Source organism: Anarhichas minor, unplaced genomic scaffold, assembly GCF_050575085.1.
Source record: "Anarhichas minor isolate MPS153535 unplaced genomic scaffold, ASM5057508v1 ptg000040l, whole genome shotgun sequence".
Taxonomy (NCBI): Eukaryota; Metazoa; Chordata; class Actinopteri; order Perciformes; family Anarhichadidae; genus Anarhichas; species Anarhichas minor.
Window position 1 is genome coordinate 17969587 of NW_027466486.1, and position 25006 is coordinate 17994592.

The 25006-nt window shown below is 43.2% G+C and overlaps 1 protein-coding gene across 1 annotated transcript; it reads right to left on the reverse strand.

Moving 5' to 3' along the window:
• Window positions 1–2493: 2493 nt before the first annotated feature.
• On the reverse strand, window positions 2494–24019 carry nol10 (nucleolar protein 10). The gene is made up of 21 exons (XM_076107850.1): window positions 23853–24019; window positions 23439–23484; window positions 23246–23344; window positions 23048–23125; window positions 22925–22962; window positions 21622–21758; window positions 21443–21508; window positions 21284–21344; window positions 20097–20182; window positions 19874–19952; window positions 16363–16512; window positions 16106–16172; window positions 15064–15116; window positions 9959–10085; window positions 7574–7653; window positions 7331–7429; window positions 7031–7123; window positions 6182–6358; window positions 4624–4937; window positions 4320–4422; window positions 2494–3303 (listed from the first exon to the last, which is right to left on the reverse strand). Exons 1-21 carry the CDS (start codon window positions 23916–23918, stop codon window positions 3055–3057), a joined length of 2268 nt encoding a protein of 755 aa, XP_075963965.1. The 5' UTR covers window positions 23919–24019; the 3' UTR covers window positions 2494–3054.
• Window positions 24020–25006: the final 987 nt, after the last annotated feature.

The following is a 25006-nucleotide window of genomic DNA, read 5'->3' on the forward strand; positions in this document are numbered from 1 at the left end:
TTAAAGTACTTAAAGTTGCACACTGATATATCAAGAGTTTTGGCCAGCAAGCCCATGCACATTGTTCACAGCAGTCTCATTTTAGCAAATATGTACGGACTCAAATCCGGGTCTAAAGTAAGAATTCTGCTGTCCTAACACATGTTTTCATCACGTCCACAGCCATGCAAGCCGCCCTGTGAGGTTGTATGTAGGCACACCTGTGCTTTGTGCAACATGCTAACGTCAGCATGTTAGCATGCTCACATTGACAATGCTAACATGCAAGTTTAGCCGGTTTACCATGTTCACCACAAGCAGCAACCTCCGCTGCTGCGAAATGAAGACAATGTGGAAGTGCCAAAAAAACGCAGTTCCTCAAATGGCCACGGATTTGACTCTACAGCTAATTTACCTGTTCAAGTCAACTATAAGGGGGAATGAATTTGAGTTATAACTAACCCGTTTTATTTTATATTAAGGATTCAAGTTGTGCATACTTAAGGGCGTGGTCTCTTTGAATGACAGGTGGGTGATGTCACAGGTTGCTAGCCGTCTGCTCTGCTGCGTCACCCCGGGCCCTAATTCTTTAGAGTTGGACTGTGTCGTCACTGCCTAGTAAAGTATATTTCCAAAAAAACAATGTGATGGTTACTCTGAAGAGACCTCACTGCCAAGAGTTTTCAATGGCACTCCCTCTCTACCTAACAAATAGTCCCAATGAAACTTGTGGACAGTGTCTTCTGTGGATTATCCAGAGCAATGGACACACTGCCTTCCCTTCTGAGAAAAACAGGGAACACTACCATGATGGAACCACAAGATATGGTTTGATTTGGTTACATTAAAGCATCCCTGGTTTTTGCTTCTTTTGTGTTTGTAATGAAACCTGAAACACACCATGAGTTGCAATTGCACTCAATGTCCCACTGCAATCAAGCTCTGATTTGCATGCAAATGAAAAAACATGGCTTGATAAATTCCACGAGACAGAAGTCCTCCGAAATCTCAAACCACGAGGCATACGTAATGGTTGCGTAATGGTTTGGCATACAGGGTAAAGTATATCCAGTAACACCTCCTTGCCTTCATGGAAAGGTCTCCTATTCTTTGTGTCAGCTTCGGTTGACCCACTTCCTGTGACCTGGTTGCCAGTTGTCATGGTGAAGCCACAGCATTGTGAAAGAGAAGGAAAGGAATCCAGATTAAGGAATTATACCAGATGACACTTTGTCCCACTGTAGAACAAATACAAATCATTTAGCAGTGTCACTGGTGTTAAAACACAAAGGAGTGAACTAGGCTGGGGCTTTGTCCCCTGGTCTCAGTAACCTACTATCAAACCAACGGTAATCTCTCAACAAATACCTGGATAATAAGCTTCCTCTTCATCCTCGAAAGGCTTCGTACTTCTGAATTTCTGTTTTCAAGTATGACAACACCCTGATCCTGATCTAGTTAGCTGTTTGCAAAGTGTCACGACAATAAAAAGGTCATGTACAAAATTAAAGGAATAGTTTGACATTTTGGGTAAACTGCTCACCGGTTTACGAGTTGTGGCTGAGAGTGAGATGATTCATACCAACCTCACATCTGTACGGAAAACATGTAGCTGGAGCCCAGTCTTTTAGCTTAGCTTAGCACAAAGACCGGAAAAGCTGCGGAAGAGCTGCTTGCGGCGTTGTCGAAAACCGTTCATCGCTGGTTTGACTCTAACATTAGCACATCCAGCAGCTAAAGTGAAGCGCACTACATTCTGCAGAGATCTGAAGCTCCGCCCCCGCTGCAAGGAGCACTATCGCTTGTTTATTCCAACTTTATTAATATTGAAGGCGTCACGTGTCCGAATTGCACCAAATTGGACACTGCACTCCCTCAGGTCCCCAGCAATACACACAATGAGTGTGAAGTAGAACGGGTGAACGGTTCTTGACGTATGCAAAGGGCACACAGACGGGGATTGCTTGCTTTTTAGTTTAGTTAAGTTTAGATTGAACATACGACACACAATATGCTAGTCAGTGAGCTTTAGAGATGCTGGTATGCAAGTTTTGTTAGCCTTGAACAGAGCCAGACTAGCGGTTTCCCTATTTACAGTCGCTAAGCTAAGCTGAGCTTGTCGGCTGCCAGCTTCGGCTTCTTATTGAACGTACAGACATGAGTGGTATCAATCCTCTTATGCAACTCTCAGGCAGACAGCAAAATAAGTTAATTTCCCAAACCGCCGAGTTATTCCTCTAAAGGTTACAGCGTTGAAATCACGTTTGGTTCTTGCAGCATTTGTTGTTCAACATGCTAATTTAATGGATTTCTCCTCAATGAAGCGTTGTTCACGCTGTCGCCAAATACAGACGGATGGCTCATGGCGCAAAAGCGTGGCGACAACAAATTAGTTCAAATGAGCCTGGGGGCCAGTGTTGGCATGCCGAGGACATTTTTCTCTTTCCCTTCTCTTACTTCCTGCTGCTCTAGTTTGATCGAGACATTTTGGCAATAAAAGCAAAGACGACGAGCAAGTGTTGTACCAAATATAATATACTGTACAAGTGTTGTTAAGCCGGTGTTCGCTTAACAATCTACAGTAATAAAAAAAGAGCATTAAAAATACAAACTTTTTTTTTGCAAAAGCATCCATTTTCTCCCCTTCCAGGAACTGAAATAGTAGGCTCAACTGAGGAGCACATCTAACAAACTACAGACGCCTGAGACAAGGCAGGTCAAGTCCATTCAGCTCTTCATTCCTCCAACTCCGTCTGGGGACGTCCCTGCTTAAAAAAAAAACGTAGTCACGGTACTTTTGGATAATGGCATAAGCATTATAAGCACAAAGACAGCAACATAAGTAATCTTTGTTTTTTTGAATGTGCTCTGAATTTGCAGAGAGCAGCTGAACACAGACCACCCAGGAGCAGCTCGTCTGTTCATCAATGTCAGTCTTTGCCACTTTGTGCAGCATCTCCAGTCTGTCTCGTAAAACCCGTACACTTGGAAGTTGAGTTAATGAGAGCCGCTACAAAACCTCGACGTGAGCTGAGGACTGTGCCAGCAATGCTTCTGTAGTCAAGGCCGCCCCTCTCAGTAGTGGCCTCTCCCTCCTCCTCTTCCCCCGCCGCGTCCTCTCCCATCGCCTCCGCCGCCTCCTCTCCCGCCGCGTCCTCTCCCGCCGCCTCCGCCGCGTCCTCTCCCGCCGCCGCGTCCTCTCCCGCCGCCGCCACCGCGTCCTCTCCCGCGGTCGCTGCTCAGGTGTCCGGCCGAGCGCCTCAGCTTCCTCCTCTCCTCGTGGTGTTCCCATTCTGCCTGCTGCTGCTTCCTCTGCTGCTCCGACTGCAAATGAGGACGGAATAACGCATGTTTCAGAAATTCTGTCCCGATTTGTGTTTCAAACCTCCTAATAGTGCATTCATACTTGGGGGGAGGCAGGCAACCATTACTCGCTTCCAGGTAGGGCCAGGCAAGGGGATGAGAAGATTGTACATCAATGCTCTTTTCTATTTAGTCTGTATATTTTAGTAAAAAATAATTGTATGGCTATTTTTAATTGGTTGTGGTTGTTGATATCACTGTCAGTCGATCATGTTTAAATAGTTTTGAGTATTAATAGTAGCTTTATCAGATTGCAGCTATTCAATAATTGTGTCTACAGTGTGCAAAAGCTGCTTTTGGTGAATTATACCCTTTTTACACCTACATTTGTGTACATATGTGGGTTTTTGTGACGCGGGAAAACCCGATAGAAATAGGCGAGAGACTCCTTTCACAGGGTCAGTAGACAAGTATGCCATTATGGGGATTTTATCTGGTGTGCCATGTTCAAGGTCACGGCTACGCCAGCTAGCACCAGAGTTAGTAAACAGTGAATATGTTCTTTTAAAAATAAGAATGTGTTACTAATTCAGTCTCTCTATAAAAACTCTCAAAGCAGAGTTGATGATTGTTGAAACAGTGGAGAGACAAACAAAAGACCGTTTTGATGAGTTTGTTTCCATCGAGCTAGGTAACTTTTGCTTGTTTTAAAGAGATCTTATTGTGTTTTTTGTCTGTAGAATAAATTATAATAACTGCCCAAATCCCTGTTGACAGAAAGCCAGATGTTAGCGGGTGTTAGTCCTGAAGGAAAGGGGCTTTAGGTAGCCTTTTAAAAAACAATGTTTTTTAAGACTATGTGAAGTTTTAAACCTCCTCCTCACCAATCCATCTGCAAACCAGCTTGGACAATTGGCTGCACTAGTTGGTTTTTAGCAGATACAGCTGTTGGGGGCTTATACGTGTACTTCATTGCTTTGAACAACGGAGAGAGGTACGGGAGAGTGAGAGGACGGTGCGCCAAGTGAACAGTTCACCTTTTTGAGAGTGAAGGTCAGCTGCTTGCTGCCGACTGCGGTGTCGGTCATGTTGCTGGTTCCTGAGTGCTCCTCCAACTTCAGACGGTCCTCCAAAGAAGCCCTGGAAGAAAAACACACATTCCTCAGACACAATATACCAAACAGTGTACAGTTATTTGTCAATTATTATAATTCATATTGATATTTATTGAGTTAAGTTTGTAAATCTATTCATTTAGAAGCGTCTTCCATAGCTGGACAGGTCAGGTCAGTTTATCCCCCACCCCAACAGTTCCATTTGATACATATACAAAATACATACTTTTGTAGTCTCTGCTTGCGGGCCACGTCGTTAAAACTTCTGAACTCCTCCCCAGCTTTGATCTGATAATACTGAGGCCGACTTGTCTTCTTGCCCTCGGCCATGTTTGAGGTTTCCTCTCCTCCGCTCTGGTCCCTTTCAAGCAGGACGGTGTTGCGGTCCGCTTCCTTCCTCCCCTGCCTCCGGCGGTCCCGGCCCTCCTCCCAGATCAGCCTCCGCTGCTCCCTCACCTCCTCCACCCAGCTCTTGTCATCGTCTGAGCTCTCCTCCTCGGAGCTGGCTTGCCCCTCAGGCTCCTTATCGTCCTCATCAGCCTGGATGGGGACGTCACAAAGCCAGTGTTATGTATGCAGTAGTCTTTCCTGACAATGAGGACGGGGCCTGAAGCCTAGACTCTACCCTATGCAGAGTCTAGAGAAGCCTCATCCTATGCAAAAAATAAAGCATTTTACCTACAGAAAGTACACTATTTCTCTCCTTACTGAACACCAAACGTTTACTTATTTTACTACCCAACTATATTTTAAAATTTAAAAAAAAATTTAAAACCACAAATATTTGTACTTCAACTTCAGAGGCAATCAGAATCTACATCGGTCTGTAAAGTAATAATTCTCATCACTTTCATATTAACATGAGTGACTGCACACACTGACAATCTTTACTGATACGCCAGTAGTGCAAGTGTCAATGACAGACACGCTGGGGGCTGAGGCAGCATTCTGCCCTCTGGCAACTTTGGTAAACTATATTTTTATGATAAAAATAAGGAAGAGTTCAAACACGTGGGTATCAGACTGTACAAACACTGAACCATTTCCCAAAAGGCAGCAGGTCACTGAAAAACATCTCTTATGCTTTATGCTTTTAAAAAGAATAAAAGAAAACTTGTGCATAAGGAGGAGTGTTTCGGTAAGTGTCAATGAAGCTGTTGTGCTGCATGCAACTGGGACAGACTGACAGAAAATCTTAGATATGATATCAATGTAGCAATTGTTAAATCCAGGTTAAAACGTATGCCTATGATTGAGCTACTATGTTCTTACTGTGTCTTTATTCTATTTATGTACTTACTTTCTTTTAATTATATTTGAATTATACCAATCTCTGTTAAATTAGTATTTCATGTATTTTACACAATCTTTTAAAATCATATTCTATGTATGGATGGTGCTTTTAATTTTTATTTATGTAAAACACACTGAATTCCCACATGTAAGAAATGTGCTCCAGAAATAAACTTGCTATAACTATAACGTCAATGGAAATTACTTCTGTAATTGTTTTATCCCAACGATGGCGGGGCAACGCCCACACACAGTCCTCGTCTTAAACACAATATTTGAGCTCGCCATAGTGAAACAGACTCGCACGCCAACCAGCTTGTTATGCTGACCTCAGCACCTGTTGCTTAACGGTGCACAACTAAAAAGTGGCTGGGTAGAACTCACGCTTGTGTATTTGTTTTTTTTAAAGTTATCGGGAGCCACTGCGGGACAAATGATTCACATTGGACGGAATTCCGTCTGTAGGCGGGGCTCTGCCACGCGTGCGTTACCTGTTCGGAAGCGGCAGCCTGCTGGGCCAGCAGACGCAGCTTCTTCTGCCTCTTCTGTCCCACCTTGGAGACGATGGGGTTTAGGAGGCGGAACTCCTCGCTCTGATCGTCCACCTGGTAGTCCGGGTTTTCGAACATCACCTTGAAGCGGTCGTCTCCCAGGACGCTGGGGAGAGCCTGCACGTGTGAAAGGTTGGGGGGGGGGGGGGGAGTGATTAGGGTTGGTGCTTTTTCCTCCAGCAGAGGAGGTACAGAAAGATACAATGAAACTTGATTTCAATATTAAAAGCGTCAACTAAGTTTCTTTAGAGTCGGTGAATTCAGAGACCTAAGAAATGCTAATGGCGTCAGAGTGTAATTAAGTCCCGCCCACACGGTGGGGGAAAACAATGCATGGCTCTCTATTGACTTAGTATTGTGTGAAGGTGCCTCCTCGTCACATTCATTCCAAAGAACTGAACCTCTGAGCGGTATCAGCAGCAAGAATGGGAACGCTGTGGATCCTGATCCTGACATTTCTAATGTTACCTGTGCAGCAAGCATTCAGTCCAAATGTCAGTTTTAGGTTAACTATATTCCTGTGAATTATGCAGTGTTGTGTTTTCAGTCACAGTAGCTTGCTGACACACGGCCATCATTAGCTCGCTAACAGCTAACTTGTCCCGTCATTATGTTAGTTCTCAGCTGCTCCCCTGGTAGACATGGCGTGCTGAAATACTCAGGCCCTTCTGTTAGTGTTTCAGCCCTTGGGTGTGTGTGTTCCCCTCCGGTGGCCGTTATTTTCAGAGTATGACACTCTGTCTCTGTCGAGACATAACCACCTTGATTTTGCAATCTGTGTTTTCCTACCTTGCCCTTCTTTTTCCGAGAAGCCAGCTCTGCCTCGTCGTCACCCTCCTCCATCAGCTTGAGGGCCAGCTCCTTGTTTACCTTGGGCAGCTTCTGTCTCAGCCAGAACACACAGAAACACGGTTAATCACACAGGGTTGTGAGGCAACGTGTACATTTTCACCGACATCAATGAATTACTAAGCTAAAGGAATACATGCTAACGATGTGAGAGGAAGAGAAAGGATGTACAGGGGCGTTAATGGAACGATGGCGCGTTTTTAACGCTTTAAACCACGAGAGGAAAGACGAGATGCTCACCTTAACCTGCACTCTCTGGGTCCTGGATTCCTCGATCTTCTGGCGGATCTTATCCTTGCGATACTCCTCGTATGCGAAAGGATTGGCCATGCTTTTGACCTGCGGCCGAGCCAAACGGCAACAAAAACCCCGTCAAATCTAAGCAACACACCTCTTTGAGACACTTTTACAACAGTTTTCGTCTGTTATATCCCGATCAGTTCAAATTGAACAACTCGGCTAATTATTTGAAGGTGTGTTTACCTTGTGATAAAGCCGGATGTCCATGAAATAGCCGTGCATGTAGGCTCTCAGGAGAGATGATCCCACCAGGTGAGACAAACCTGACACAAATAAGCAAAACACACAGAAATCACAATCTGGACTTGGCGAAATAGATTAATAATAAAAAAAATGAAAGCTGCAAGCAGCGATGTACGGGCCCTCGCACCTTCCTGTGTCTCGGGGGTACTGACGGGACGCTGGCAGGTGCGGCCATACATATCTGCGACCAGCATGCGCACAAGTTAGACGGATTTTTAATGCTTGGACTGTGATGCTGGAAATTATGTAGTGCAAATATTCCACCAGTTCCTGCATCACTATGTGGCGCTAGAGAACACGCGCAAACATGCATTATGTTGCTCTATATCAAGTATAGACCACATCATGTAAATGTCATGTAAATCGGATTCCGTTTGTCACATAACTGTCTTCCTGTTGCTAGTAGGTGGCGCTATGACTTTGAGTGAAAATTGGCTTGTAGACATCCTCAGGCCATGACTGTCATCAAGTATGGCAAGTTTGGGACAGATTTGAGCAAGTCCAGTGGAGTTACATCAAACATAAAGCTTTGAGTATCTTTTAATAGCAATGGTCTTTCGATTGTACTGACCAAATTTGAAGTGGATCTGACAAAGTCCCTAGGAGGAGTTCGTTAAAGTATAGCGACTAGAAATCAAGGGAAAATTCACACAAAAATCAGAATGGACAACTTCTTGTTAGTTTTAGAGCATGGTCACAATACACTTTTTTTTAAGTCTTCATGTGATACATGTTCCTACCAAATTTCATACATGTAGGTCAAACGTAGCGCTGGGGCTGCGTTTTTCAAAATTAGTTGGGGGCGCTATCGAGGCAATTTTAAAGGGTCAAGCCAAAAAGCCATATGAAATATTTATTTCCATCACCTATGACACCTGTGCAAAGTCCCATGGCCTGTTGAGCATCCTAAGCCACAGAAAAATAAGCTTAACTTTTCATGGCGAATGACGCGTTGCCACGCCAGCGCGTCATTCGTAAATAATGCGAATGTTAGCATTTAGCTCAAAACACAGCTTTGCCGAAGTATGGCCTCACAGAGCCGCTGGCATGGCTGTAGACTCTTAGTCGTGTTTTTTTCTGGATTTACCTGAAATCTTTGGTGTGAGAGTCAGTCAAATTCAATGTACATCATATGTGATTCAAATGCTCTGAGAACAACCTACTGCTGGAAGTCAGTAAACAAAGGAGCTGATTGTTGAGGATGCATGCCCCTGTCTATAAAAATGCAGCTGAGGTGGATCAAGTTAACAGCTCTAAGTTCCTGGGAAAAAAGCATCACAGGTGACATCAAATGGTCATCACACTTCCCCATACTGGTGAGGAAAGCTCAGGAACGGCTGCATTTCTTTAGGAAACTTAAGGTGAACATTCCTGTGCCATGTTCTTGTTAACTAACAGAGGAGCAATAGAAAGCATCCTGACTGGTAACATTACTAACTGGTATGGGACGTGCACAGCCCAGGACAGGAGGGCTCTACAGTGGGTGACTAAAACCAGAACATCATTGGTACCATCTACTGAGCATCAGGGATATCGGTGAGAAGAGCAGCCTGAGAAGAGCTAAAGGATATTAAAGACAAAGCCCACCCAGACACAACCTGTTCACCCTGCTGCCCTCTGGAAAGAGATACAGAAGTATCAGCTGCCGTCCTCAGACGACAAACTGCATGTCGTTGCACAACCCTGTTGTCAAACGACAATAATTCATCTTGGGACATTGAGAATCTCCACCGCAAGATTACTCACTCATGATTGTTAAAGAAAATATATTTATTTCGTCAAAGCCTGAAACAAGAAGGACTGTGAACGTTGATAAGCGCGCGTCCCATGCTCTGCCCATGCTGCCTCAAGCATGACATAACAGGGCCACGTTACACGGCTTCTGTAAACCAACACCGCCGGGCCCCTCCCGGCCCCCTCCTCGCCTTTTATTCCGCCGCAGCCAACCACCTCTCTGCTTCTTGTCATTTGATCTCTTTACTGCTGAGCCTGCATTCCAATGTTCATTCAACCTCTCCAGTCTACGCCTACGCTCCCCCGACCCTCCTTCCCCCAACCCCCAACCACACAACTTGTCTTACCTAAAACCTCTTAATCATTACCTAGGCCTCTAGTTAGGTCGTCTAGTCACCAGTGCAAACAGGTGGCAAAGTGGCTCAGATTGATTCATAGTTTTGGGTTATACATTGATCTCTTTTACCCTCTGTGCTTTCGAACTTACAGAGTAAATGGACTGATTGGGGGGCTAATTGGTTGGATAACTTTGAGATTTGTTTCCACATGGAGTGAGGTTTGTGAGGAAGAATTAAGGCAGCAGGCTCTCACCCAGATTTTCCAGGTCCTTCCGGGTCACAAACTTGTAGTCGTCGTACACGGTGCTCTCCGGGCTCTCCTCCAGCTCCTCCGTCAAGTTGTCGAGGAAGGAGCACCACCGAGGTGCAGGGCCCAGGGCCTAAAAGCGCGCACACACACACACACACACACACACACACACACACACACACACACACACACACACACACACACACACACACACACACACACACACACACACACACACACACACACACACACACACACACACACACACACACACACACAGGTTCAAATTTAGACTGTTGAGTAGGTACGAAACCGGTCATGTAGTTGATAAACCGAAATAGACCGACTGTCCGTGCTCATGTTTCCAGTCCAGTTAGAAATTACTTAGCTCTTCCTTCTTTTTACAAAGAACTGTGGAATTGTGCCAACGTACAACCCCAAACTGGTACGGCAAAAGCATCACTGCTTCTCAGGAACTCAATTTTACTGAACTGGTTACGAACCACAAAGGTTAGTTAGAGCTTCACTTACATTGCTTTGCCATTGCTTTGCCTAGTTTCCAAGCTACCTTCCCGGTCTTTGGGTGTAAATCCAATTGATTTGTGGAGGTAAAATGTAGAAAGATTCTCTGGCAGTGTTTGTGCAATACTGGGACATCTGTCTGAAGCCGGACTTGATAAAGTGATGATACAGCACTCGACTTACTCTGTCCGCGGTTACACTCGTCTTTTCAATGTGTCTTTTGTGATTGGACGCCCCAGATCATAATTCAGCTGGGATCGCATATGTGTGTGTGTCAGAATTCGACACTTCAATGCGACCTGCCTGATGGAGTAGTGATCGCATAGAAGAAGCGGCTATGAAACGGTGGATAAACACATTTCATGCCCTATAAATTCCATGTTATTTTTAGTGCTGGGCAAGTTAACGCGTTATTATCGGGTTAACGCATTCATTAATTAATGCCGACAATTATTTTATCGCGCGTTAACGCAGTTTTTTAAAAATTATTATTACTAAGCGGACATTTCTAACACAAGAAATGGCCGGCAGCAAGCGGTGAACAGCTGTTTGTGTGGCATCTCTTCCTGTTTCCTTCACCTACATTCCCCTGGGTCCTAAGTCCCTCCATGTACAGCTTCTTATCACCCTCTATGTACCAACGTACATTTATAACAAATACCACACATATTACAACGTACATTTATAACAAATACCACACATATTACGGTAATCAGCGTTGCATATGTGTCTGACCAAAATACCAAAAAAAGCAAAAAATAAATGATTCATTTAAATAATTTTTTTTTTGAGTTTTTAAAGTTGTTTTGTTTGTAATATGTATAATAAGCATATCATTTAGTTATCGCTACTGAGAATTTAACAAACATAAAAAAAGGAAAAAAACATGACATAGATAGGTTTGTAGTTTTCAAGGTGTATATTTAAATTGCATCTCTTACACACATGAAGATAAAGTTGTGAACACCGGCTGAATATCTATTATCAGAATCATTATAACTGTATTATAACTGCTGCTGTGTAAAGGGGATACTGCTGTTAAAAAGAACCTGATTTGTTTAAAGTGTTTGCAAACCAAATGTTATTGCACTTTTGTTCATATAGCAGTACTTTTAAAATAACAGTGAGCAATACACTACTTTTGAATTCATTATTGAACTTTGCGCATAATGCGATTAATTGCAAAAAAGTCATGCGATTAATCGCATTATTAATAAGCTTACTTTATATAAGAACAGCCGCAAACGAAGCTCCGCTAATTCTGTGATAAACACACGTTCCAATACATTTTTCAGAATAAAAGTCTCCCTTTGTTTTGTTATTTGGAAGCTTTAATTTGGAAGCAGGCAAATCGGAAAAAGGATTCCTCCTCTCTTCCTTTGGCCCTCGGCGGTAGAGGAACTCCCGTGAGTTTGATAAACTCTCTGGATTGTGTTCCCATCCGGCTGATCGGATCCCAATGCAAGATCTGATCTGGGAGCGTACAGACTTCACAGTTAATGCCTCCTGGCATGATTGGATGACTAAAGTCGCATTGAAATGACAAGTGTAATCACAACCTCTGATCATGTAGCTAATGGTATGTTAATTATCTAAATAATAACCAGAGTGATGTAACCGATTCCATGTTATCAGCTTTTTGCTGATGAAGGCTACAAAAATGGGCTAGACTTTTGATTTCAGTGCTAAATCTGCCCTGCATGTCTAATTTCATCCCATTTATTTCCTTCCAATGGAGCCTGGAAGTTGTGCAGCATTATTTGCCACACCCTTAATATTCAAAACTTGTCCGGCCATTTGTCCAGTAGCGACAAAGCGCCTTGAGTGAAGGCATTGAAGGGTTTTACTTTCAATTTAAAGCGCATATTTAATTTGTTGCTCAAAACGGTTTTGGATGAATCCTGGACAGGGACAGCTCAAAAAGCGATTTTCTTATGAAGGAAATGTCCATTTTGATAAATAGCTACAACACGTTCAATTGTCAACTAAGGAAACCGCTTGAAATGTCATCATTCGTCCTCTCCATACTGGCTGTAAAGAGATATAGGTGAGAAGTAACTGCTGTGTGGGCGACATGGCCCAAATCCACAACCGTTGTTCTGTGCAAAAATGCATTCTAAAGTTCAGCTTTTATGTCGCGTCAGTACTCTGAATCAGCCTAAATGAGTGGTTATCTTAGTCATGGCAGGTGTTTTATGTGTTCATTGATTGACATCGAGAGCTTGTTCCGGCAGCTAACCTGCATGCGACTGCCAGGAAGTGCCCCTCCTTTGTGTTTCTCCAAGGAAACACGGATCGGGGAGAAAAACTGCTGAAGTCAAGGACTGGGCATTTTGTCCCTCATCACATACAGTAGAGTCCCTGTGCAGGGGTCACCAGAGGACACATGTGGGAGAAAGCAAGCAAAAGTGTGTGTGTGTGTGGGCTGATGATTTTCCCTTCTATTAAATGTGGTTCTCACAAAGCTGCTGCATTCACACTGAATCAGGCATGACATGTATGTACATGGCATGTATCTGTTGTATTAAGATAGACTTGAACAGGGCCTAAATCTCTGCCTTATGGACTGTTGTTTCCTGAAGGATGTCTTATCTGTAAATCAAAGATTCGCCAGAATGTCTCTTGACAACTTTGTGTTTTCTTTTGCGCCACTATCTAGTGCTGTTTTATCTAGTTTTTCCTGGTTTAAAACAGGGCCACTCATGCTATGACATCTAACAGAATAACAATGTGTGGAATTCTTAAGGACTGAACTTGGTGTTTCTGCCTGTTTAGTGGAATCCGTTCATTCCAGATAGATGATGACGTCACCTGGAGTCCCACACTGAGGCCAAAGGTCGACAGAATCCTGGTCATCCTTCAGTTTCATTATTGCTAAGCAGAGAGCTGATAGTGATAATAATCAAAACTGTGTGGCTGACGAATCCTGGTTTTTCCAAGAGGTTTGCTTCCCGAGATCATAAAAACAAAAAGTCTTCCTGAGGACAGGAGGTTCTTGGCAAACATCTTAGCGTGCCGTGTGAGATAAGGCTGCCTTTCTCAGAAAATCTAATAAATCGGTGTGTCATAACACACACACACACACGACTTTTTTAAATTTGCTGTTGATACTGATTGTCAGTTCAACACATAACTAGAACAACAAGGACTCTGTACCAGAAAGTCTTCTTTATGACATTCTAAGCTTCTATTGAGGTTTTCAAATGAAGCTTCGAATGTCTACTGTCACGTTTTATGCATTCAAATCCATGAACAAAATCCTCATTTTAAATAAAGTGATTCATCAGATTAAATGGGTTAGTCTTATAATAGTGTTGGAGCCCAAAACAGATTTTGTTATTGTGGTTGTATAAATGTAATTTATGGTGCTGGTAGATTGCTGCTAGACCGCTACTGGGTTTAAACACAATGAACAGAGCAGCATTAAAAAAGGAACAAAGCTACACGTCAATAGAATGTTAATTTAGAATTTGAACGTCACCATTGTTAATAAAGCTATTTGGGACCACAATATTTTAGGAAAAGAGTTAAACAGAATTAAGAACTCCTTTTAGATCATGACAACAACCACATTTTCATGCATTCGTGTGGGGGACTTGATGAACCCAGGCTCCCAACAAGACAACAATGGTACTGAACTAGGGCTGCCATTTCATCAATTCATCTTTTTGATTCTTCCTTTGTTTGGTCAGTTAAATGTAAGAAAGTATTAGGAAAAGCCTGTCTCAGTCAAGGCCATCAGGAATCTCGCCTCTCAGCTGTAGATCCAGCACGTAGTCCAACAGCTGGGGGGTGTAATCTCTCTAATGAGGACAGAAGGGCCGGGAGTTCAGCAAATCTGTGTCCGTCACGTCTGGAATGTACTCATTTACACCAAGCAAGGTCTAGTTTACTGTGTACACACACACACACACACACACACACACACACTAGAATAACAACACTCTCAGATCATATCAGAGTCACAGGACAGTCTGTTGATGACAGCAAGCTTTCAGCAGCTTGAGGCTGCATTCACACCAAATCAGGCGCTGCTGCGATCAGCGCGGGGGTTATGCGGTGGTGTCACTTAAAAATAGAGCCCCCACACCAGATAATGCTCCCATGAACGGTGAATTGATTACCGCGGGTGATGTTGCTGGTAATCACTGGATTGGAACATTATCTAGTGTGTGGACTGTGTATTTGTACTGTCTTTAACATGCTTTTCTGTCCAGCACGTAGTATTGTACGTAGTATAGTACAGCACGCCGATGAACCTATTTTGTTCCCTCGTGGCTGGGTGGTTTGTGTTTCTCAAAAAGTTGATTCCATTTCAACTTTCTGCGTGGTTTTCGGCACGCAGCGGCTTTGTGAGAACCACGTTAATGAAAGCGAAAATAAACAGCCCACACACACACACACTATTGCTTTCTCTTAAACGTCCTCTGATGACCCCTGAATCACTGAGGCCTGTAAATATCCTTTACTGCTCCATAAAGCGTGTGCGTGTGAGCACAAGCAACTGGTGGACAGGATGTGAACGTGACCGGTCTGGTGCAGCTTGTAAAGTCGGCAGTGAGGAGTGTAAATGTCTCTGCACTCACCGGGACGTAGAACGTGTTCATCTTGGGATCCTCATTGGCGGTGAAGAGCATACCTGACAAGGAGACACAGCAGGGCAGATATAAATGGAGCTCATCTCTGGGGTAAACACTGGATTTAGTTCCAGTAATGTATATGTGAAGGTCCCGTTGCAGATTAAAGAGACCAGAAGGCTGATAAAGATTTGAATTTGGATATCCTAAGGCAGAATATCCTTAAAATCATACTATTTAAAACACTTCCACATCAACAGTCTCACATTTGCGCAGGCGTGCTACTCGTCTGTGCGAGTCCACAGTGTTTTAAGCAGATCATCAATGATCAGTAATTAGTATTGGCGGCAAAGAAACGTGGTCAGGGATCTGTAATAGTTATATTTGCTCCCTTCCTTCTTTTGTGCTGATGCGATCTGTGACTGATCCGAACCGTGAGTTTAATGATCCGTTGCACCCCTAGTGAGCACACGACTGGATAAATGAGACTTGGATTGTTTGAGAGTTTGTAAAAGGATGCTTTGATATAGTTTTGACATTGTTGAACAATTCAAATCATCAAGACTTTTCTTCGTTTTTGATTTTGCGTTCACCGTGGAGGCGGGGAATCAAGGTAACACGGGTGGGTAACTGACGTACAAACTGATAGCATTTTGTGGGTGAAGTATTCCTTTAAAAAGGTTGAAACCTCATTTAAAAGCAAATTAAAAACAAAATCTTCGATAAAAAAAAAAACAGACCGAGTCAGGACCAAATCATGATTTCAATGACAACTTCTATGTGAAAGTTCACCTTCAATAAGGCTCCTGGTAGAAAACCGACTGGCAGGCAGTGACAGATGCAGAAGTGCAGAGTCAAACCGTTTGACCTCTGTAAGATGGCGCCACCCAGAGGTCAAAGACGGTTATATCCCACCACCCAATTTCATTCCTCCTTTTTTTTTAAAGTTACTTTTCTATAAATCTCCTGTTGTTCTTCTGCTGCTCTGACACTTTCCTGCATGAATGAACTTTATCTTATGTCGTGATCTTGTGTGGGAAGTGGTTCTCACCTGAGTTAGGGTAGATGCAGACATCGTTGATGTTGGTCTGAGGCTGTATGGAGGAGAAGGCCTTGCCCTGTGGTGGACAGATAGAAATAAATAAGAGATACATGGAGCCAGAAAGAGTGTGGACTGATCAAGACAGTCCACTCTTAGTGCGAGGACACTTAAAAACGCTAATGCACAAATATCAAAACAACCCTTAACACATCGTCATTCACGTGGGGTATGAGTCGGGTCCTGTGAAGGCTGTTACTGAGTCTTACGGTGTCTTTGTTCCAGATCTTTATGATCTTGGAGTCGGCGGACACAACCAGGTCCAGTTGATCGTGGAAGTTGAGCGACTTGATTGGCAGGTTGTAGAAGTGGTCTCTGACCAGCAGCGGCTTGTTGGAGCGCAGGTCATAGAGCAGCACCTTCAAGACAAAGAAGCAAAGGGGTGGATTTAGAAATATATTTCTTCTGCAAGAGGTGGGCTTTCAAATGAGTCCCTGACTGTGACGGCCATCAAAACCAGCAGCACATCCACACTGCAGACATTTAATGACTAGTAGTAACAGTGCAACCTGTAAATATGTTTCCTTTCTTTCTTTTTCTTTTTTTAAATCACCATCACATAACACGTGAAAAACCATGAGGGAGCGAGAATGTGTGTGTGGTGACGCATGTTGCATGCTTAAAAAGTGACATTTATCAACGGTGTGTCTGATTAGCAAGTGTAACTTCAGGTGGATCGTGCAGCTGTCACAAGCGAGCACACAATGAGTGCAATGGGAGGGAAAGATAGATACTGGTATCGCTACTAATGCACTCACTTTTTACTACAGAACTAATGCACTCATTTCTAAAACACATTGTTGGGATCTGGCCCTAGTCTAGAAGCACCCATGCTCCGTCCTGTCATACAACGTCTGATGGAAACTCCAAGATGAATGACTACACCTCCCAGCACAGCCAAAACTTGATCCTGGCCCCTCATTGGCCAAGAAATGGCCCCCCACTGTTCGAGACCTGGTTTATAAGCGAGCAGGAAACGCCATTCGCTCTCTTCCGTCCAGACACCGCTGGTGTAAGGAGATCCACAAGGCTCTCTTCACCCCGGACTCGTCCAGGGGACAAGAAGATCCACGAGGAACCGCGGCCTCCTCAAATCCTATCAGGTCACATGCAACATTCGCTGGTCGAACAGACTGTGTTTTATTTTGAGTTTTGGATCCTGTAGTGCGAGAACGGATAACTTCTATGCCCCGTTCTCCCACCCTTTTTGTGTACACACCGCCGGCAGAAGGTAACAATCGTTCCTCGCCGAAGATTTCCGGGAAGGACGACCCAAACCTCGTCCCTCAGCCGAAGTTAAAAAGCCCCTCTCTGCAGCGAGGAGGCCGAGTCTGCGCCAGCCAGCCCCGAGGCCGCGCCACCGAGAGCCAGCGGCTACTCGAGGACCGAGTGATCCCCACCACGGGAAACGTACCCCACCGAACAAAGCTTCTACAAGTAAGAGTTACTGGTATCTGGGCCTAGCTTAGCTTAGCATTAGCTTAATTTAGCCTATTCGTTATGTCGTTGTTATTCCTGTATCTTGTTACGTTAAGTTACTGTCGTGTTATAACGTGTTATTGCGCAAGCATCGCGGACCACGGAGTCCCGTTATATTGTGTATTTCCTGCCGTAACTGTTTGCATTAGATCCGTCGCTGCTAGTGGATGTGGAGGTTGTGATTTTATCATTTCAAAGACCAAAACCACGGTGGCGGAGCCTCGTCTCGCCGACCGAGTTTCGGGGTGATAAGAGAGCAATACTCGCATCTCACCGCCGTGATAAAGATCTGTTTGTTTTTGGGGATTCTTTTATTTTGTTTTTGGTTTTATTCTCTCCTCTTTAAATCGGCTCTGTGAGTGAGATCTAGAACCGCAACTATCACCGTACAAGCGTGACCGGTCGGTTCAGAATCCGACCGCAGAGTTTACGAGTGATCAGCTGTTCCTCACATTCTCACTGCAGCGCTGAGCACCGCGCTCAGAGCTCCTCTCTCCCTCTCTCTCTCTCTCTCTCTCTCTCTCTCTCTCTCCCTCTTCCTACTAACCCGCATACACATAGTTAGATTCACTGATTTTGGGTGAACCTCTCAGACACGTGGTCGCGTAATCTATTGTCCCAACCCACATTGTGCGCCGTCCCACGTGGTTACACGTAGCCACCTCTCAGCTATCTTGTCGCGGGTCACTAGACTCCGCCATCTTTGCTTGTAGGCTCACACGCCCCTTTTTAGGTTACGTACCATCACTGTTTGAGTAGGCCCCCCCCCCCTTTGTTTCCACACACACACACTCACACACACACTCACACATGTACATATATCTATATACATATCCTTACCCCACTTTATTCATTTGACTTTAGGTATTAGACATATAATTGTATGATAGTGTTTGTTGATTTTGATATTACTTGATTTGATCATTTATTATTTTATTTAATAAACTCTGTTATATTTTAAAGAGCAGTCGTCTGTGATTACTTGTGCATATGTGTGTAATAATAACTGGATGTAGTGGCCTGTGCTCGAACTTAAACCTTCACTTTCACTCTGAATGTGTAATAGTACTCAGACTGTTGACATTGTGAGTGAACGCTAATTATGAGACTTAGTTTTATTGTTTGGTTATTGGTCCCTGTTCGCAGGGTGGTGCCCCGTTGTTATTAATAATCATTAATAATTATTACTGACATTAATATTTCTATTGATGTCAAGAATTTAATTTCTTAGATGCTGATAAACCAAACACGCTCCTCTACGTTCCCAACAACATCCTCTTATTGGTCATGGTGGATATAACTATGACTCATGCAGCCCCAGTGCACGGAAGAGGAGAGACAAATAGTAAGAACTTTATTCATGAGGTACCTTTCAAAAATAAAGTCACAAAGTGCTTTACAATAAAACATGATCAAAGATATTTAATAGTTAAGAGAAAGACCATCAGTTAAGAACAAGAGTCATCAAAATACTCTCTCCCCAAACACATCCGAGACTGCACTGACCTTTGCACATTCAAATCTCAAATCAAAACCCACCTGTTCAAAACGGCTTTTAATGTGTGACCACTATTGTGTATTTTATGTTTTTAGTGTATTGCTTTTATATATGATGATTTTAATGTAAAGTGTCTTTGAGTTTTATGAAAAGCGCTATATAAATAAAATGTATTATTATTATTATTATCAGTTCAAATCACAGTACCTTTATAGGAGTAGCTCTTCAGACTCGACAACACTATTTATTATTTGGTGTCTTTAGTCAGAAAAGCACTACTTCACTTTGTGACTTTTCATTGTGATTTCTGTGAATTGCCTATTTATTACCAAATAATCTATCAGTAATATGGTTAAGATGGAAAAGAATATGTGTTGCATTGCATGTCTATGAAGTGTTATATTAAATGTACATTTTGTGCTGGTGCTCCTCAAATTTTCCGTAGGGAGTACCGGTGGAGCCCTGACATTAAGCTGCATTAAACCAGATAAAACGAAAACTAAATTGCGCTCCTTTTGAAAGCAGTGCAAAGTTTTAGAGGGAGGCAGAATGACAGCAGCCACTTCTTTGTGAGCCGACTCAGCTCAGGAAGCAGAGGATGAATCTCGCACCGCGTGGGCAGCCGATAGTTCACAACGGCAAACAGACACAAAGTCGTAGACCAGTGTCATGGAGCGCTCTGACGCTCCAGCTGCTGCGGCCGTCATGAAAATACGGTCATGGCTTAATGCGTTTGGGCTCACCTGTCCCGTGCTGGTGCCGACTGCCATGGTGAGGGAGCCGTTGAACTTCAGCGCACTGATCGAGGGCAAGCTTTGCACCCTGCCGACAGTAAAACACAAGTGAGACACAAAGAGAGAAATGTGACTTGATGGTAAGCGCCATTTGAGGCGGGATCAGAAGCAGAAGAAAAAGTGCCATGTGGCCACATATGCATAGGCAACGCTGACATCAGCATTTACGTACTCTGTTCCCTCGGCGAGGCTGCTCAGGGCGCAGTCCAGCGTGCCCACTCGGTTCCGGACGCGAGGGTCCCAGCATTCCACCCGGCCCTGGTGGTCCGACGCAAGAGATGTCACACGGTCAGACAAATGAGGGAAGATTTCAGGAAGCTTCATGGCTTTAAAAAGATGGTTTTTAACTAACTGGGATTCTTTTCAAGACCGATAAAAAACATCTGGTTCCTAATGTAAGCGAGAGGTAACGGTTTGAAAAACTTGAACGTCAGCACTCGGAAGCACACTTATTTTTATCAGCCCAGCTGGTGTGTGAAGCCTACACCAAACGATATCAAAGAAATGAGACAAAAGAAAGAGTTGCCATTAGGGACAACAACAATATAATATAAAGCAGATTTCTGCAAACATCTTACACAACAATATGGAAACAGCTGTTTTAAAACAGGTGAAATCAAGCCACTTCTGACTGAACGCAGTCGATGAAAGAGAAGCTCTCATTGTAACTGAACAAACTGTGTGACTGTTCCGTTTTACTTTAAGAACACGTAGCACAAAGATACAGCACAGTCCATAAATAAGTCTTCAGATACTTTGTAAACAACAAATAAAGAGAATTAATCCCATAAAACTTTTCTACAGTCATAACTGAAAGAAATACTTAAATTAATTAATCTAGGAGGGAATAAACAACAATTCCTATAAAAAAAGTGCAGCCATAATTTATGTGAAAGGTTCAGGTCGCTGACTTGCTCGCTACTTCCATCATCAATTCCGGCAGCAGCGATCTTTTTTCCCCCGGAGCTGAAGATGGAAGAAGTCCTAAACGAGTGAGTCATCTCGCTTCTATCGCATCTCTGTGGAGAGCTGCTCATGTGCAATACTGATCAGGCAGGATGTAGCAGCAAGTATTGCGTAACATGTTGTTGTTGTGTATCGTAAATGAGCAGAACGAATGAATGACTGACTGAACTGGCATTGGAACAACTCTACATGTCTTAGTATATTCTAGAATGAACACACACACACACACACACACACACACACACACACACACACACACACACACACACACACACACACACACACACACACACACACACACACACACACACACACACACACACACACACACACACACTTGTGTCTGCTGATAACTGGCGCCTCATTTCACACACAGCCTGCCATGGCACTTACCTCAGAGGTTCCTGTGGCAAACAAGTGATGGACGGGGTTGATGTCACACACATTGTTTTCCCTGAGAAGTCAAGAGAAACAAGCACCATGAGCATCAGCTGTGGTGCAACACTTTAACTGTTTTCTCCGGGCTGAACCTCCACACAGTGTTTTACTTACACAGCATCCGTCTGCAGTGAGTTGAGGAAGCGCCCTTGTTCCAGATTCAGTCTGAACACCTCGGAACTGAAAATGAAAAGCAAAAAACCTTAACGGGGTCCCCCGACATGCGCAGGATGAACCTGAAAACATGCCAGGACGACAAAGTTGCCTCGACATCCAGCGATGCAATCGCTCACCTGGTGCCCACAAAATAGAGGTCACAGGAGGGGTAGTGGTAAGAGAAGTCCCGTCCGAACTTGGGAATACGCGTCTTGTAGTAGTGTCCGTGCTGGGAGTGGAACTCCACGTAGCGGTCAGAGTGCAGAAACACCAACTGTATGGACACGACGACAGAAACAGAAGGCAGTTTTAAAGCAAGTGTAAAAATGCTGAAAAACACCGAGGGTTGATAACACATGGACTTTTAATTGCATTACCATTTCGATAAATGAAGTAAATCCCCTCATGTGTAGTGATAAAGAAACATTAAACCATCTCCAAAGCTATACCATGTTTTTATCAGATATGAGGGCTAATCCAGCAGCTTGGTGTAAAACACTGCTAGTGTGGTTCACTGGTAATACAGTAGAGTTTAACCGAGTCATGAAAGCTTAATATGACTGGTGCTGCGAGATTGATGACAGCTTAATATAAATGCAGTTAATTAATAGGTGGTTCTTCATTGGCTAACCCCCCCCCCCCCCCCCCTCAAATTGTGTATGAAGTTACAAGGAATAAAAAGTGATTACCGTTCACTTTTGCTGTTGGATGCTGGATGTAGCATGCTAACGCTAGCTAGATGAAAGCGGTGGTTATGTCAAAGCAGGCGACCAATACAGCTATTTGGAAATGACCTCCGCTAAGTGTATTTCACCGATGTTTGTGACCACGAGTAGCCGCTAACTGGGTGTGTTTTTCAGGGGCAGCTTTAGTGATTTGGGGGCCCCAGACCAGCGCTGTCTGACTTTGCTTTTTACTCTTTGCTAACTGGGAATACTGCTTTAGACAGTGGTAGAAGACAAACTAAGTAAAACTATCAATACTGCACGGTAAAGGTTGTGCATTCAAATGTTAACTTCAAGTAAAGAGTGACAGAGAGGCAATATCAGCACAATGCACTTAAATGTACTTCGTGTCTGTTCAAGGTGGAGCTCTCAATTCTAATATGATGCTGGATCCTTCAATGGATAATAAAGCATCATATTCTAATTGTTATATTTTGAGAGTGAAATCTGAATTTTCAAGGTAATCAACTCTGTCAGGTAACTGTAGTACAATAAAAGTAGAAGTACACAGTAGTACACAGAAGTTTACAGTTGAGATGCGTATCTTTTAAGTGTTTCAGGGGCCTTTTGTTATTTTAGGGTACAGTGACTTAGAATAGTGACCTAATTCAATATTTTTCATATCTAAACATCATAAGAAATCTATTGCTGTGTGAACATAAAAACAAACAAATACAACGGCATCTGTAAAGTGTCGGGGCCCTCGGGGTCTTACCTTAGAGTAGTCATCAGACAGGATGTCAAAAGCCACAACTTTAAGAGAGAGAGAAAAATTCATCAGTTTAGATGTACATGACACGCATCGCCATACAACAAGTAGGTGTGTCTACTAACTTACCGTCTGAATCCAGACAGCGCTCAAACTTCAGGGACAACTGGTAGGTGTCGTAGCAGCGAATCCTGGGTTTGTAAGTGCCTGAAAATAATTGGAAAAGCGGCTGAGTGTTCATGGCGACCTGTTCCACCTGACGACTGTCAAACGTGCCTCTCACTTTTAAGGCAGATTTGCCGAAACAATGTCCGCCATTTGTCTCACCTGTTGCCAGGATGAACTGACCGTCCCTGGACACTTTGATAGAGGTGCACACCGTGGGCATCTCAAAGTCCTGGATGAGCTCAATCCTGCGCTGGATGTCTGGGGGGGGAAAATATGAAGAGTCAGAATAATGACGGACATTTCAAAGACAATTACCCAGTCTGACATGCTGAAATTGTAGCGGTCAACTCACCGACATCTTTCTTTTGTAACTGTCTCTTCTTCCGATCTGACAGCCACTGCAGTGAAGAGGAAGAGGTGATGGGATTTGGCATACAAAATGACCAATAAAACACTGCTTGGTTACAGGGACACTTTCCTATCTTACCTTTGTTGGGAATATTTTAGTCTTGGACAATTAACACTACTGTACCAATGGTGCAGTCTCAAATGATGTTCTACTGTTTATCTAGCTGTGTTCATTTATTTATATAACACGTTCTATCAAGGTGTTGTAGAATAGACTTTTTCATTTTCTTTCAATACACAGTCAGGACTTCTGTTATCACGGCTAGCTGTGTTAGCTAGTTAGCTTGCCTCAAGGGAAGCAGCGAATTCTTAGACTATGGGACGTAACTAAGCGTCAGGAAGCAGCCGCTCTTCTTACCTCTGGAAGGGATTTCCCATGGCTTAAATTGTAAATCTTCACGTCATTCACACTGGATATCTGCATTGTGGGGAGTGAACAGACTCTGGTCACACATAACACAGATATCGCACACCGGTGTGCTGCACTGGATCCACGTTGTTGCTTCGGAGCAAAAACAGGAAGTGAAGGTGAGTTTTCCGAAATAGGTCCGTGTAGAAACCACACTGACTGAAACAGTCCCCCTCCTCTCCTGCGTTACGGAGGGACGGAGGCCCTAAGGTCACGAAAAGGAACGCAGAAGATGTTCACATATAAATATAAATATTTATATATATAAATATATATATTTAAAACTATAAATATAAAAAATATATATATACATATATGTATTTATATATGTATAAGCATTTATATATACATATTATTTCTAATAGGCAAAACGTGTTTTTGAGTGACTTTGTTTCAATTGACTACATTTCTATGTTTGTTGAAGTAGCTGAAATAAAGCCACTCAATGCTGTTGAACCAATTTAAAATCCACTGTATTTTAGCTTTTACATCACCCACTACAACACAATATTACTGAATCAGATTGTGAGCTTTGATCTATATATATTTTTTAATCTTCAACTATATGTTTCATCTTTAGTTGGCCCCTATGTTTTGTCCCCGTCAGATTAAAGCTGAACAAATATATTTAAAATGTAATGCAGGTCAAAGCCACAGTCAGATTCTAGCACTTTGTCATCATTGAGGTCTGGTAAATGGTGCATTAATGGGAACCACTGAATAAAACTTGATTGTGAAAACGTATCGACAATTTTCCTTGATCGCTCTTTTTTAAAGATGAATGTGCGCAGTCCATATATAGCATTCATTCACTATTATTATTTTTAAATAATCTTTATTGTTATCAATAAAAATGGAGGCTCTGCCTTATTCAGCTGTTGCGATGGTGAATCGTGATATCAGAGCTCTGTTGATGATGGCTTTTTTCATTCACCACGCATGACAGTTCCATGTATAAATGCTAAACAGTATTTTAAAAAAAAATTAAAACAGCATCTTTTTATTTTTTTTATTTTAAGGAACATGAAAAGTGACAGCAAAGTTGCAAAGTGACGGCCGACCAATTCTGGTAACGTCTACTCAGATCACCTGGAGCGGTGTAA

What these genes read in the sequence shown, in the direction of transcription:
- nol10 (XM_076107850.1), bottom strand. Translation starts at nt 23,918, where the DNA reads ATGCAGATATCCAGTGTGAATGACGTGAAGATTTACAATTTAAGCCAT. An exon ending in CTGCATCTACCCTAACTCAG is followed by an intron (nt 15,117 to 16,105) that starts GTGAGAACCACT and finishes TCTCCTTGTCAG; the next exon opens with GTATGCTCTTCACCGCCAAT. An exon ending in AGGCTGCCGCTTCCGAACAG is followed by an intron (nt 4,938 to 6,181) that starts GTAACGCACGCG and finishes GTCCCCATCCAG; the next exon opens with GCTGATGAGGACGATAAGGA.